At 42.1% G+C, this 13,914-nt stretch overlaps 1 protein-coding gene across 1 annotated transcript in view; it reads left to right on the forward strand.

Annotated features, from left to right (window-relative positions):
• sox6 (SRY-box transcription factor 6) overlaps positions 1 to 13,914 on the forward strand; it is an 81,485-nt gene that overhangs the window by 38,299 nt on the left and 29,272 nt on the right. Inside the window, exons 6-7 of the mRNA XM_076110259.1 lie at positions 8,460 to 8,580; positions 12,382 to 12,461. Coding sequence (XP_075966374.1) covers positions 8,460 to 8,580; positions 12,382 to 12,461 — 201 coding nt within the window. The remainder of the gene's footprint in view (positions 1 to 8,459; positions 8,581 to 12,381; positions 12,462 to 13,914) is intronic.

Consider the following 13,914-nt stretch of genomic DNA (forward strand, 5'->3'; position numbering starts at 1 on the left):
ATCCATTATTGCTGTAAAATACACAATAAAGCCATGCTTATGTGTAATTGGCCTTTGTATTCAGACACCTCAGCAGTTTAAGCAGCGATAATTAAGAGGCTCCATCTGAGAGGTGCCACATGAACGGCTGTAATGTGTGAAATCACACCTGAGGGTCTACTTAAAATTAGTCACCTGAGGGGTTTGTAAAGCAGCCGTGGGACGGGTTAATTTATGACACAAACTTCCAGCCTTCCGTCACTTCACACAAGTGACAGGAATAACCTACACAAGACAGAAAAATGTAGCATGAAGCTAAATAATCCTGATATTCTTTACATGCATATAAATCAGTCTAAATATCACTATAAAGCACCTGTTCAGAGCTCCGCAAACCTTCCCTGGATGAAAGCAGAGCTCCTACACTTAAAGTCCATTGTACCCCGACCCTCGTAGGGAAAATATCAGTTGAGGGAGAACACATCCTCCAGTGTGATGTTGATTTAGTTTTTCACTTCCTCTCTGCATGGACTATGTTTTCTCTGCTAATGTTGTGCAAACTGTTTTGTCTTTGCATTGGCTTTGCGTGGCTATCGTCCTCAGCAGTGGGCACACTCACAGGGAGAAGGAGCTGCATTAATGGGCTCTACTGTGTACAGGCAGCCGGCAGCGAGAAAAGGGCGCGTGTTTTCTTAGGACTGGGGTGGCAAAGCAAAGCATTCAGCCCATGACCGATGCAAAAAAGGAGGTTTTTGTTTTTGGGAAAGGAAGAACACAATGAATGAGTTATTTTGTCCTGCACAGTTTTTCATTAAAAAAAAAGTTTGCGTTTTTTCTTCCGCATAACCTTCTTTTTTCTTTTGACCATTTTTAAAATTGTGTCACTACTTTAATATAATTCAACCTAAACAGTATTTTTCAAACAAGTCCTCATATTACCTCTCTTTGTTTGATCTTTTGTAGAAATCAGGCGAGGATATTTGAGCATGTTTGAAAGTCTCATCGCACTTGTGTCTCCAATAAAGTTGCCCCTCCTGACAGGCATGCTGTCTATGCATTCTGTTGCTGAACAACAGAATGAGCCCCGTTGTTATGTGTGGCCTCGGCAGCTGGGAGGTAATAGTGAAGACAGAGCCTCAGTCTATGAGGACGAGACAGAGAGGGACACCCAGCTGTAGTGTGGACAATACCATTACACAATGTAGGGGTGGTCTTCTGTTTCGCAATTAGAGAGAATCATTTTTCCCATAATTGCAAAAGAGTTTTTTCCAACAAATTTTAAATATGTGATGAATGAAAAAGGAATGCTTCATATTGAAATAGTATAGAGGCATGGTCAACTCTAAAGGGAATATATATTATATATAATTACAATTATTTTATACAACACCAAATATTGTACAGAGCATTTGTGTCTTTCGAGTTGCTCCAAAGTGTTGAAGATGTGACATTTTAAACCTAAACAACCACAATATTTGATAAGCCTCACATTAAATCCCTCTATTTTCCACTCCCCCTACCCTGTTCACATCACATGGTTGTAGCTGGCTATCTGACTAGCCCATGTCCAATGTTCTTTAGTACCACACTCTCCCCCCTGCAATGAGGGTCTGAGGCATTTCACTTATTTTCATTTCCATATAGCGAGGATGTATATGCAGGATAATGATGCCGGCCCCAAACCCACTTGTGCGTTTGTTTATGTCTGTTCTCTTCTTTCCCGTCATTACACATGCTGTTTGAGGGAGTCCCCGTGGATTTGGCCAGTTTACTGCGAACCTTAATTTTATGGACAGACCTTGAACATTTTTTTATTAATTCTTACTTCCATGTATGCCCCTACCCCCCAAAAAAGAGCTGATATTCTTTGGAAATATAACACTGAATTTCCTGTTAAAAATAATCTGCATGTTAAGGGTGTAAAGCAGGATTGTGTTGCTGTGTGCACCCAATTCATTATGTCAGCGTGTAGGAATGCATTTTGCTTTTACTGTGTCTCACACACACACACACACACACACACACACACACACACACACACACACACACACACACACACACAGTGTAATGTAATAGAGAGCTGTAGCATGAAAACTCTTTTTGGTCACTTAAACATACACCAATGAAAAAGCTTTAAAATCTAAGAACATATCTAAAGGCTTGACTTTGATATTCATTTTCAAAATAAATCTTTTTTTTAAACAGATAAATTTCATTGAAATAATTTGTACAATTTTCTTTATATACACAATTTATACTAAACCTACACAGATCACATTTCTTGACTAGAAATGCATTTTTGCATCTTTTTTTGTATCAATGCATCATTTAAACGTTCTTGCCCAAGCACTGACTTGTATCTACAAATGTATTTTCTGTCTGCCTATTTTGCATCATACTTGAGGTCAAGCTGTTATTATTCTTCCTACAACATTTAATACTGAAACTACATTAAGCAGTGTGCAGAAATCCTGTAAATGCCAGGCAGTGTATTTAAGCAAACAGTAGCCTGCCGCTTTATCCAGAATTCTACGGAAGTTAGGAGGAGCGAGGAGATGGAGGAGGGCTGGAGTGGAGGGATTTGGGGTGGGCTGTGTTAGGCGGGTCAGAGGGATGGACTACCCTGCTTTCAAGCTCCCATCGACTTAATATAGACATATTGGAATGGCTGTTTTCCAAGAAGGCTTGTTTTACTGTGTAAGGAATTAGTGGAACAAGAAGTCATCTATTGGTTGTTCCCTCTGGTCTGACCTCACTCATGTGTCTGGATTTGCTGCACTTTATCCTGAACAACACTCAGTGTAATACACACAGAGGCATGACTGATGTGCAATGTTACACTTAAACCTGAGCAAACAGTGCCTGCTGTCAGGGTTAAAGCTGCACCCCAACAATTCAGAGAAATTATTATGGGGCTTTTTTTTCAGTCCAGTGCTTGTACACTGTTGACGTTTTGCTTTAGCTATCTATCTTTGACTTCCGTGGGGAAGGCTGCTGTGCAACGACTGCAGGAAAGAAGTGAGGGGAAAGGTTGGAGACTTGACCAGGACAAGGGCCCTTTGTTAGTGACCTGAACCCCTCCAGTGTATTTGCCATCCCCAATTCCAGTGCGCCTATTTTCAGAGCAGGAAAGCTGGAATACTGTGCTTCAGGCTAGTGGGTGGTAATATGAAGACCTGAACTCTGGAGCATCAAAGTCTGGTGCAAATGTATTGATCTATTTGTCTGATTACCATTAGCTACAGACAAATCCAAACACCGCCACATCTCCGTTCGATCAATGTGTGTGTCTGCTGCGCGAAGTAACTGTTCAGTGTATGCAGTACAACCGGCTGATAAGTTGACCTGTAGTGAAAGAGTAATATGTGCTTAAATACCGTTGTTTCATGGGGGAAAAAATCCTGAAGCAACACAGAGGATTCAACAGCCCAGAAGTGCTTCCACTGAGTGATTTTCCTCCTGGTTAGGCTCCAGTACAGTGTACACCCAGCGGGCTGTGTACACAGTGGCGGGTGTTAAACATATCCTGCTGTCTAGTGTCAGTTTTACTGTGTGTGCTGCTGTTGGGATGTAGCCAGACGTGCCAGCTTCCTCAAGATCACTTTCACTTTAAATGGATCACAAAAGGTGATTTCTACTCGCAGGCGTTCGGTGTGCAGCTCAGCGGAGAGCAGGGGGGGAACAAAGTGTGAACTATCAGTTCTTACAGCAACAGCTGGAGTCTATACTCCCTGGGTGAAATTACAGAACCCCTTCTATAGAAAATGTGAAAGAGAAGGTTAGCGAGAGCTGCGGATCTGACAGCTACTAAAGTGTGGAAGTAATTTTATTAAAATGAGATGTCAGTGAAACTTGAGTCCTCTTCCAAATGATTACTGGAGATTGTGATCTTTTCCTAATGGGAAAGGCGCTTATTATAATTGAAATTATTGTACAGAATTAAGAACATCATCACCATGAGCTCATCAGCAATTTTTGGCAGCTTGCAGTTGTATTGTTGTCAGTATGTTCATAGAATACTTGAAGGGCTTTTACTTTCACAAGTCTCCTAGAATGCAGATTATATCCAAGATAAGCATATGTGTCAGAGGGGTTTTAAAAGGTGTCAAGTAGCAATTAATCAGGATGTTAAACCCAGGATCTCACAGGTCCTTTCAACCTAATAACCATGAAACCCAGTGAGAATGAGGTAGGTGTCTTTTTTGCCCCTTTTGTCTTTTAATCTTGTTAATACTGACTGATTCTGGCAGTAAAAACAAAAACTCTCCCAGTTTCCTTCGCATAGCACATTGTGGTGCATCGCGAGTAGCAAACTTGAGTGTGGATCAGTGCATGGAAGTGTAAGGGGGTTCAGAGGGAAAGCCAGCAGGGGGGTTTAAGGCCTCCCGGGTGCTTTGTAGAGGCTATAACAGACAGTGAGGAACATGGGTGTTGACAGGGGCCCAAGTCGGTGCTGTAATGCGCTGTACATCTCCATTAGCACTCAGTGTTTTGGAGCTGCTTGCTCGTGTGTTGTAGGTGGATGCTTACATGTCTATAAAAACAACACCACTCACGGCACAAATGCCTTATAGCATTACCTGAGCTTAATACAAGCCTGTAAAAAAAATGTTAAAAAGTGAAATGTTTTTTCAATCACACAGCTTGTCAAAAAATAATTATAATAGTGCATCTTTGATCTTAAATATGCTAAGTGCTATTTGTATTTCACCACAAGTAAGACTTACAGGAATAATAAAAAATAAATCTAGTAGTTGCAAGAGTACAGCGTTCATGGGTTAATGCAGTATTAAAGCTGAATAATTTGAGTGTGTGTGTGTGGGTGTGTGAGTGTATGTTGTAAGTGCTAGGATAAATAAAGGGAGCTCTTTCAAGTCCACCCCGTCTTTTTAACTTTGTGTATTTACATATCAGAGATGAGAGTCGTCTGACTCGTCGTCTGCAGTCAGACCCTATAGGATGGGCTGCTATTGTAAACCATTGTACAGTCCGCTGATCGACTGTAAGTGCTTTCTTGTTGACCTTGGTTAATTTGTACTCTTTAAGTTTTATACCCTGGAATTAATGATTGAGTATATGATTGAAAAGAGGTTGAATGAAGTATTTCTCAATAACACACACGAAGCAAAACTAAGAGTTTATATTTGGCAAAAAGAAACGTGTCAAATAGTACAACTACACAAGGATAAGGTGTGACTGAACTAAATATTGCAAAAATAATAAATTGTCCTGTAATGTTTTTTTGAAAAAACAAACAAACTAAAACCGTATTAGTTTTTTAAAAATATGGCATCTGTATGGTATCCTACTTGCAGTAGAACTGCAAGTTGGTTCGATTTATCAAACACCAGCGTCTCCTTGAGCGTGAAACAGATTGCGTGCTGGCCTGATACAGACTTCATCAGGTCATCTGAATTGATGATACATGTTGCAAGGAGGCTGAGTTCCCCCAGAAACCTCTGTTGGAGTGCTTGCTGGCAGAGACGGGGGCCTCAGCCAAGTCTGTCTGACTGATCACTACAGATGCTCCTCTTCAAGTATTCCGAGTCAGATCCTTAGTGCTGGGTCTTGAGGGACAAACAATAGCACCTGTTCCTCATAAGATAGCCCATTCATGTATCTTTAATGAAGCCTGGGGGCAGATGGTGTGAAATGACATTATCCAGTACTTAGCAGTGCTAAGACAAAGGAAGAGCAGTGCCAGCACAACAATGCCGCTGTATTTACGAGGAGAAGGGGGGACGCTGCCCAAGTGCCCAGCTCACATCTGCTCCACTTCATTCTCAGACTCCTCAAGATCATCTTGGCAATAGAAATATCCTGGGCACTCAGCCCATACATAGATGAACTTGAGGGTAACTCTTAACAGGAGGGGGAGGTCTGGGTTTGTCGTAACAGAGGGAGAGTGGAAGCCACACATATGAACACAATTTTTCTGTGTTTTTTTTTATATAGTTCTTTATTTTTTCTTCTTCTACTTCTTCTACTTTACTTCAACAGTCAAAAAAAGCGCTTGTGAAAATGTTTTAATCTGCTCAGACACTGTGCCAGCTGTTAATTGACAGCTCAACTAACCTCCACTGTTTGTTGCCACCTTGAAGCTCCTCAGATTTTGATTTGCCTTTCTCTGACATTAGTTGCCGTAAATTAAACTTTAATGCGCGGAGCTCATTACTGCAAATCACAGCTATTCAAACTCAATGCATTTATTTCCCCTTCAACGCACATTTGCACTCTGCCTTGCCTCGGTGAATCTTGTATATTCTGCTCCTTATTTTAAAATAATAAAAGTAATAAAAGCTGATATCGCAGATGAAATTATACAATTTACATTTAGTACTGGAGAAAAATACGTCCAAGTCTGATGCCTTTTGCTGTCTGTCTCTCGGTGTATATAATCTGTAGACATCTCTTGTATGATTTAATTCAGTTAAATGCATTCACATTGGTCTTATAAAACAATGTATGGGATTGTGTGAATGACAAAATATTTAAATGGCTCTTTCATTGTTTAGCATCATGACTCATTTTTCCTCACATGAAGCAGCTGGTCGTGGATCAGTTTGTTTTGCTGGTTTCGATTTGAAGAAGTATGGTCAGAATTTTGTTTATGAGCATCTTTTACATTAGACCAATAAAGTTGCCCATGTACAGCGGTCTTGCAAAGATGTTTTAACTTAGGAGAGTTTTTATATATATATACGTATATATCATTTTTGACAGTCAATGATTTAGTTAAAAACAATTGAAGTACCTTCTAATTTACTGCTGAGGCATGTTAGTTAATTCATGAAAATAATGTATGAACTACCCTGCAACACATGTAACATACTTGGAGCGATGTGGACTTAAGGGAGCCCTTTGCTGCCCTGTGACTACCGCACATTCAGCAACAGACTCCATCTGGTTTTACAGTCCAAATACACAGACAGAGAAAAGCTGTGTTCCCCAGTGTTCCCCCCGCCTGTCACTGGCCCTACCTCATGTTGTGACATTAATTATTGTGTTTTTCCATATGTTCCATACATGCAAGGCCAAGATTCATCTTTCATCCAGTCAGCCTGGAAACTTGGAACTCAAATCCCTATAAAGCAATGTTTTATTTAAGGTCATTTGTCGCAGTCTCCTTGGCCATTTATTTTTCTCCAGCAACAGCACATTTTACAGATTTACTTTTGGAAGAATTACATACTTTTCTATTCTTCTATAATGCACTTTCTGCACTTTCACTTCTGTAAAAGCTCAGTAGGCATAAAATGGTTCTATATATTTAGTTTTCAGTCTAGCTCGGCACCTCTAGACAGATCAATATAGTAGTTTTAAGTAGGTTTAGCGTGCTAGCTTTGAGAGAAACTGGGTGCGACTAAGCCAGGAAAGGGTCTTCAGGGGGAGCAGCACACGCTGAAAAAGTGGATATCATAGCAGACCTCAGCCAGAACATGGGGGGAAAAGTCATTGCTCAGAGCAGGTTGATTTCATGCCCCAATGCAGCGGCAGTAATTGCACCCAGACCCGTTTTTATTGCGAGTTGATTTTAAGGAGGGCTGAATGGAGAAACATTCTGTAAAGTGTTTATTTTGGGGGATGACCTTTATTAACCCATTTTCCAGGCAGGTTCCCCTGAGGTGGCCTGGCTCAGTGCTAGATTAACCATCGCAGGCCCATGGTAGCCGTGCTGCTCCCCATCATAGAGTTTCAGGAAGCAGAGAATGACAGTAAGATTGGACCTTGTAACATGTGTGCAAAACCCCCACGCACCACTTTTGAGACGTAAGCTACTCACCAACCCCTGACACACACATGCAGTGGGTTTGGGTTGATGTTCCCAGTAGGCAAGTCAGCAACAGACTGGATGGTGAAGGTTAATGTGTGAGTGGAACAGACAGTCAGAGAATGACATTAAAATGAAATACAGCAAGCGGCGAGCATTTTTCAACTGCCTGCTATTTTTCCTCTGCTGAAAACTGTTGTAGTAAATTACTGGATTGTCTTTAGGCTTTTATCATCTAAATAAATGATCATCCAAGATAATGTGAGAATTTGATCTTCCCTTGAGGTGAGGGTCGCCTGTGTAAAACATTCAGCAATCCTCTTGCTAACATGTTATATCTACTGCAACAGCAAGCGTGCCGATGAATGCTTCTCTCAAGCACAGTAATTCTCCAAAGAATCCGTACGGACCTACTGAGCCTCTCTGTTCTCTCTCCTTCATGTTGCTTTTTCTAACGGATGCTGGAACAATATGTGCATATGTGGGGGTCTTTGATGTACCGAGGTGAAATTGTGGTTTGGATTAAGGGCAGGCGTAGCTCGGCCAGGTATTGTGTGAGCACAGGACGGCCGTCAGGGCCACAGAGCCCCTGTCAGCACGCGTTAGCAGGAGCTGTGATCTGGCCTCCCTCTGAGTGGGCTCTGTGTTTCTGTGTACCATGCCTATGCTTAGGCCTCTCTCTGATCTCTGCTCCCTATCTGTTCAGCAGGTCCAGGGTCACATGTCTCCGCTCATGATCCCCATTTTTCCACACGACCAGCGCACTCTGGCAGCAGCAGCTGCCGCCCAGCAAGGATTTCTCTTCCCTCCGGGAATGTCTTATAAGCCAGGTATGCAACTTAAGTATTAATTTTGTCCTCCGCCTTTTCTCTCTTGCCATGTCCTTTTACCTTGCACTTAAATTCATAATTATGATTTTTAGTCGAAAAGTTGCTACAGTCGCACAACAACAAACAAATGCTTGATTCACACCCGAGGCCGGTGGCATGCTCGGCTCTGTCTGAACTTGGACTTGAGACTAAGGACTGGGAATGTTATAGTCCATGTGGAACAATAGGTATAGGTAGAGAAGCAATGGAACGTCAACACGTCTTCAACATTAAAGAATATTTCAGGACTGTGCTGGCTCTGTAATTGTTTTGTATCCACTGTCGGAGGTTAGGGAGATGAACCCTGCATGAAAAGTCTTCCCCTTGTTATTTGCATAGAGAGCAACTCCCCTCTTACAGTTTCACACAAGTATGTCTTTTGATAGTGAAATTAAGTAGTTAAAAGACAATTACTAGGTGGGTAGCTTGGATGATGTAAGGAACAGGTTTTCCTGGATGTATAACTGTTTTTATCGCCTGTAACAGCATGCCTCTTTCTTTCCCTTTGTCTGTTTGAATTAAGTAAAAGAGAAGCCTTCCACAGCCTTCAAAATAGAAAAAGGTTTTTAGAAAAATTGTTTCAACATGTTAACCAACGCCCTGCCAAAGCAGTAACCTCATACACCCTTATATCCTTGAGAGAATTAAAGATGTGCCACCACATACTACTGTATTTATTTAAAACATAAAAACAAATAGGCATGGCCTAAAATGCTTCCTTCTTCTCAGTCTAACCTTTTCCCCTCGCATGGCTTTCTTGATCCCAGAGCCTAGCAATTTTTTTTTAGATGTGTCTCTTAGTTATCTAATCAAATTGTTGTTGTTGTTTTTGTTTTTTTAGTTCTCACTCCCATACATGCAAATAGAAGGATACAGTGAAAACCTCACTGTCCAGGAGAAAAGTATTTATTAGTCAGCTTGAAAAAGGAAAGTCCTCCTGGTTGTTATAAAACAGGCCTGGAACAAGGAAAAGGTCTAAAAACAGAAAAAGAAGCACTGGGAAGTCAGCAGGTTTGCAGCAGAACATTAAAAGGTGTGGTAGTGCAGTTAATGAATTAACTATAAAACCACAGAATGAAAAAGAAAGTCAGCTATTTTGAAACTATGGAGCCATGACAGCTTAAACAAAGTGCCTGAGGGGGAGTCTTTTACTTGTGTGCTTTCTGCAATAGGTCTGACATGGAAAATGTTTTAGTTCAAATAACAGGAGCTATTACGGAATCATGGTCAGGGGTCGCCATGTGTATAGGTCCTGCATAATTCATGAGTTCATGAAGAAAAAGCAAAGGGGGTCTGAAAATGACTCGTGTAGTCAGGAGAGGTATTTGAAAACCTCTATTATTTCTCCACGGCCAACACAATATACACCATATATCCAGAAAGTACAATGTTATCGCCACCACCTGCAGGGTATACAGGATGCTGCCGTGTCCTTTCTCCATGAAGTGAGTGGCCAAGCATTCACTTCCAAGACTAAGGCACACTAATCTGATATCATTATGAGAAAGCTCCCAGGGACCACTGCTTATGACCCCCAGCCCTGTGGTGCTCACATGGCAACAGAGTCATTCTGGCACCGTAGTGGTAAGTCATCACCCCATCCACTGGCTGTGCTCAATGGCCTGGTGTTGCATGGTAGACAAGCACAGTCATAGAAACATCAAGTCATCTTCTAAACAAATAGACTTATGTCTGTTTGCACTGTTTACACAGACATGGCGGCATTCAGTCTGATGTGCCTCTAATGGACCTGCAGAATGACCCCATAGTCTTTGGGCTCCTCTGCCAGTCTTCCACATAGACATCCTGCTGACAGTTGACATTTCCCTTCTGCTATTTTATTTCAAATCTTGTATTTTTACCACATTTTAGGTTTTTAGGACAATGTGTTTTGTTTTTCTTGTAATTAAATTAAGTTTGGTGACTTAAGTTTTTTTGTTTTACTCTATGGCCTCATCTGATATTTCTTATTTTCATGTAAGCCTGTTTTTCTGCTAACAGCTTTGGTATTTCAATAGAATGTAAAAGCCAGTGAAAAGAGAAGATCAAGTTTGAGGGTTGTCGTCATATACTTCATTCATCATCATTTGATCTGTTCTAAGAAAGGTCTCCGCTACATCTGTCAACCTTCAGCAGATCTATGACTTATATTTCATGGCACCGCATGCGCAGGGAAATATATCCTGATGTGACCATGGCGTCCCCTGCACCCCCACCCTTTGCATTCAGAGTCCAGGCTCTGGGCATGGGACCAGCCATGGCCAGTAAAATACAAAACACAGTTTTAAATGTAATTCCCTTTCACCAGTGACGTTAACCTGGCACAGCGCCCATTCTGCTGGAGTCTGGTGCCTCGACTGTGTGCCCCCAAGACTGAGACCTTGGAGCCCGAGACCCCCCCAGCAGTGGTGGTGTGCTCACTTAGCACATGACTCTCCCCAGGTTTCACATGACATCCAAAGACATCCAGCCATTTATTATTCCCAACCCCTACGTCACAGACGGCACAGAGAGAGGGAGACGGAGAGAAAGCGATACCAAAAAAAGGGAGGTGTAGAAATAACCACAGTGCACCCCCGCACATCCAAGCCAGCACTATTTGAAACCACTTCTGCTGTGTGATTTTATTTGCTACTAAATGGGGATTGAATTTCCATGGCCTGTATCACATTGTGCTGTGCTGTACAAGATTGCAAAGTGAGGCGAGCAGGCGAGGGCAAAGTGAAAGAGAAGGTATATACATTTACCTTGTCTGTGGCTTAATGGCTCCATATGTTTGTGAGATGAAGTGACAGGCAGAAGTGGGGTCTGAGCGAAGGGCAACTACCCCTCCCCACTCTCTTTGTGCACCCCACCTCCTCCAGACACATCCTTTAACCCCCCCCCCCCCCCCCCCCCCCCGCCCATGAACGCTGCGCTGCGGAGTCTCACTGGGTCTGTTCTGTCCCTCTCAACACACTAGGTTGAGTGTGTGAAAGTGTCTGGTACTCGGTTATACATCCTCGTGGATATCATTCATGCAGCAGCCATTTTTATATCCCTTGCTGACAAACGTGCTGATGGCAGGCCAACAGTAGTGAGTAGTAATAAATAGAGCTACCATTTGGAGAACCCATTCTTCCTTGCTTGATCACAGTGATACGCGAGATAAGAATGTGTGTTTTTTTTTCCAACCTTGTTATTGTGACTACACACTTGTTATAACCAGTTTGCATACAAGTGCTTTCACTGTGCTGCCAAAGCTATCACTCAGAAACAAACAATGTAGTGTTGAACAATAGCCAGGCAAGTCCACAGCTGTATGAACTGCCTGAGAGAACATGCTGGTCCTTTTACATCATCTCTAATGAAACAACAGGGGAGATATTCAACATGTATTCTGAACACACACACACACACACACACACACACACACACACACACACACACACACACACACACACACACACACACACACACACACACATATGAACCTTAAAAGAACTTGTAAACTATGTAGTCGTTATTTCCAGGAGGAGTACTGTGCAGGTGGAGGAAGGAGGGAATGGTGTGGAACTACCTAAGTAATCCTGCTCCAGTCAAACCAGCTTACCCTTTTGTTCATGCAGATGTTTGGGCTTGAAGCCGAGGGCTCGTTGCAATGTGCCACATTGCTGTGGTAAAGTAGTGGATGGCCCAGGATCCTTGTTGGCACTTGCCTGGTCGCTGTGGGCCGGCTCATTGTCTGAACCTGTATGCATTGTCTCTCTCCCTCTCTGACAGGTGATAACTACCCGGTGCAGTTCATTCCATCCACAATGGCAGCTGCAGCAGCGTCAGGATTCAGCCCCCTTCAGCTTCAGGTATGTACAATACTCTGACAAAGAATGCTAGGGACGCCCGCCAAGCCCGGGGTAGAAAGGATGGCTAAGCAGCTGTACGCTAAGTAATGAGCTGCACACTAAATAATCCTGGAGGCCCCCAGCTCACACACGCTTATCACCTTACATATGTAATTTATCCTGTTTTATAGAGGATTTATCCCCACTAGCTCTAGCAGACAGAGGAGTTAGGAAGATAATAGTTATTAAAGAGAATGAGAATCACTTTAATTGCTTTAATCGCCTGCCAGTGAATTTATCAGAAGATGATTGACTGTGAAAGCAAAGAATCTCCTTATTAATGCTTTTGTCTAGTAGAGCCACTGTAATATTTTATCTCTGCGAGGAAGACAACTGAGAAGAAAGAGTGTGCAAACAATCTGAGTCATTTTAATATATAGATGTGTTATGTTATACACAGTGAGGCTGAGCAGGTTTTTGTGCCACATAAAATGTTGGGATAGGCTCCAAGCCCTACAGGCTCCTCCAGGACTTTTCTCACGCAGCATTTAAAAAAAGCTGAACCCAGGTCAGGGCTTAACCTGAGGCCATAATATTTAATAAAGATAAGTGTCTTCGTTCCATCCTTTAAGTTGTCACTACTGTTACCAGGGCTTCGATGAGCTTGTGCATAATCTTTGTTCCCTAATTAGTGATAATGATTCCCTTAACTTTTATTCTGACTTTTATTTCCATAAACAAAACTATACAAGTAGAAACGGTAGGCTGAATAACAACCCTATTTATTCAGCTACCCTCCTTCTCTAATTATCAGTTTCCTTTGCAGTTGGCAGTAATTGTAGATCTTAAGTCTATTTGAAACGATAAATCCGTTGTTTGGAGACAAACGAAGCAAATAAAGGAGTGAAAAGCATTTATCCTGACAGTTAGTTAAATGGCCAATGCCGCTTTGTCAACAACAGGCAACCATTATTGAAAGCTGCAACATGTGATGCTCAACAGCAGAAAGAAATATGTCATGACAAAACAAGAGAGCTCAAGACCGAGGGGGAGGAACCCTTAGCACACTGATATATGTGGCATTTGTCCTTCTGAGGTTACCGCTGTCAGTGTTAACGAGCCTTGGCAAGTTCTAACAATGCACGCAGCTGGCTGTGAAGAGTTGTGCGTCATTATGCAGCCATGAGAGGAGCTATTGGAAGCATGTAAGGTGTTAAATGAGTCTGCTCATGTTTGAAGATATGTGTCTGTGAGAGTAAAAGGTGGAGACTGCGTATGTGAATATGTTTCTGGAGTGTATGTGTGTCGCTTAGTTTGTGTATCATGTAGAGGTCCATTGGAAAGGAGTGGTAGTTCAGACAGGCATGCAGAGTCTATTTATAATGGTGTATGAGGTCAGATGAGACAGTCATATATCTGAAGGTTGGGGTGAGGAGGGGAGAGTGATTAATTCTGATTATGTATCTAACCCTGG

Source organism: Anarhichas minor, unplaced genomic scaffold (genome assembly GCF_050575085.1).
Source record: "Anarhichas minor isolate MPS153535 unplaced genomic scaffold, ASM5057508v1 ptg000042l, whole genome shotgun sequence".
NCBI lineage: Eukaryota > Metazoa > Chordata > Actinopteri > Perciformes > Anarhichadidae > Anarhichas > Anarhichas minor.